Here is a 2,500-nt window from a genome sequence, read left to right as displayed (position 1 = left end):
TATCTGTCAAGTCTTTTATCAAACCAGGAATGTTCCCAATAGCCAAGGTTCATATAACCAGGTAGCTCCACTTCCCGTTTGCCTGTTGAACATAAATGAAATTGACATTTTCCCCAAAGTATTTTTTTTTTTTTTTGCCGATTTTAATGAAATTTTATTATTTTTTATTTATTTATTTATTTTGTTTATTTGGACTTTTATTTATTTTATTTAGACCCTAGCCTTTTATTTAGACCCTAGACTGATCTCTATGATTTTTTTTTTTTTTTTTTTTTTAATCACCCAAACAGATTTTGAATTATTGTCCAAAAGCTGAAAAAAAAAAAAAATTGTCCAAAACACAATATCTTTTTAAAATCCAAAAAATATTGAATAGTCATTTTGATCGTTTTATTTTACAGAATTATCTTTTTTCAATTTTGACTTTATTTTTTGGAGGGAAATATTTTATCAGGTCAACTGGCAGGTATCCAAAAAATATATATTTTTCATATATATATATCACTTTTACAAGAAACACAAATTCTTCTTCCTACAATAACTAGATATTTGATTTATCTACAAAATTTGCATCTGGAACAGCATTTCTGTGTAAACAAGTATACTTCTGAGATAATAGTCGAAGTATTTTTTCTCTTTTCATCATTGTTTTGGTATGAGAAATAAAAGCGAGAAACATAATTTAACTAAAACATAATTGCCTATCATGTACCTGCATTGTGAAGTCTTGTGGACATTGCCAGCATGTAACAGTTTCTCAAAATCTTATGTATAGTGTATTAGGGTGGCAGTCATTTGGGGTATCTATAGGCCCCCCCCTCCAAAAAAACAAAGACATTTTGATTTCATATCTGAATAGAACAATCTTTCTATTATAATATGCAGAAGCCAATTTTCAAAAGTCAAGCTTAATTTTTTTTTTTTTTTTTTTTTGTAAATATTTTACAAAGGCAACTTTTTCAATACCCTAAAAGTGTTTTTTGAAAATGTATATCACTTTCATAAGAAGTACATGAAAATATTGCAAATCCTTAATGCAGCATGTGATAGATCTATTCAGCTACAAAATGAGCTATACATGAAAATGTGAAATACCATAATATCGCGATTATTTTCCTCTTCATTTATTTTACATTATACAGTGCACGTCAGAAATCAGATGGAGAGGGCGAGGAGAGGGGGAGAGGGAGAGGGCAAGGAGAGGGAGAGAGGGAGAGGGCGAGGGCAAGGAGAGGGAGAGGGGGAGAGGGAGAGAGGGAGAGGGCGAGGAGAGGGGGAGAGGGAGAGGGCGAGGAGAGGGGGAGAGGGAGAGGAGAGGGGGAGGAGAGAATATATAGAGAGCAGTGATATTGACGTAATTACATAGTCACCAATATGAACCAAATCCCTACTCCCATTGTTCCAAATGTTACTGTTCATTTGACTAAGGCATAAGAGATAGGCCTAATATACTAGATACAAGAGGAGTTGGAAATGGAGATAGAGGGAGAGGAAGAGGAAGAGGAAGAGGAAGAGGGAGAGGGAGAAAGGAAGAAGGAGAGGCCATTTGTCATGAGAACCAGGATGTGCTTGTATGAATTTTTCAGGGGGTTGTAAGGGCATAATAGCTTGGGGGAATGGGGGATGGGTTTGAAAAACTTTTTCAGACAGTACCTGAATTACTTTGTCATACTTCCCATCACCCCATCAAATGCCTATTGACAGTGAAAAAATATGGGGAAATAAGCTGCCAGTTTTTGAAGCTATACTCTGTTGAGTACCCTCAAATTAGATTTATTTTCTTTGAAAGTACTTCATTAATTGCCTTTGGACTTTAGGTGTTAATCCTTAAAGGACATGCATATGATTTTTAAGATCTGGTACTTGATGATGAGGCTGTGCAGAGTGTACCATTATTCCCATATGACACTGGGAGAAAATTATGATGTTGTCAAGTCCCATCATGTAGAATTTGATATGTAGATTCCAGAAATCTCAATTAGAGTAGATATAAACAGTTGTTTTGTGTGCGTATATGCCTCTTATGTGTAAGATTGTAAGAAGGTGTAGTTATTAAGTGTTATGTATATTATACTAATAATGAGAGTTCTTTGACCTTCTCTTTCTTTACAGTAATGAGGGACCAGCTGTATGGAAGAACATTAAAATGATTTCGGAATCTTAGTAGCAACTATGAAGGGCCCAGCCCGTGTGTTCAGGAGTGGGCAGTCCTTAGCTGCCTTATTGACTACCCTACTCCCTCTGACAGTATCGTTGCTTCTCTGGGCTTCTCATTCAGTTGCACAAGAGAGTGCTGGTATTACCAGTACCAATAGTAGTAACAAAGATGTGGGACCAGAAGTTGTTAGCAGTGGAGACAGTGCTGAAAACAAACCAGTACTCTATGTAAACAGCCCGCAGCTTCTTAGAGAAATGCGACGGCAGACCTTCCTTAGACATAACTTTAGGTAAGGTATTTGTATCTTTTCCTTTTGTTCATAAAATTTTATGATAAACTTTG

At 35.6% G+C, this 2,500-nt stretch overlaps 1 protein-coding gene across 3 annotated transcripts in view; it reads left to right on the top strand.

The window, feature by feature from the left end:
• LOC113804392 (VWFA and cache domain-containing protein 1) overlaps positions 1 to 2,500 on the top strand; it is a 36,241-nt gene that overhangs the window by 1,428 nt on the left and 32,313 nt on the right. For all 3 annotated transcript variants that reach the window (XM_070137382.1, XM_070137381.1, XM_070137380.1), the window contains exon 2: positions 2,113 to 2,447. In XM_070137382.1, coding sequence (XP_069993483.1) covers positions 2,173 to 2,447 — 275 coding nt within the window. In that variant the 5' untranslated portion in view covers positions 2,113 to 2,172. The remainder of the gene's footprint in view (positions 1 to 2,112; positions 2,448 to 2,500) is intronic.

The sequence above is a fragment of the Penaeus vannamei genome, chromosome 23 (assembly GCF_042767895.1).
Source record: "Penaeus vannamei isolate JL-2024 chromosome 23, ASM4276789v1, whole genome shotgun sequence".
Lineage (NCBI taxonomy): Eukaryota > Metazoa > Arthropoda > Malacostraca > Decapoda > Penaeidae > Penaeus > Penaeus vannamei.
The sequence above is the reverse complement of the archived record's forward strand: the minus strand, read 5'-3'. Positions and strand labels throughout refer to the sequence as shown.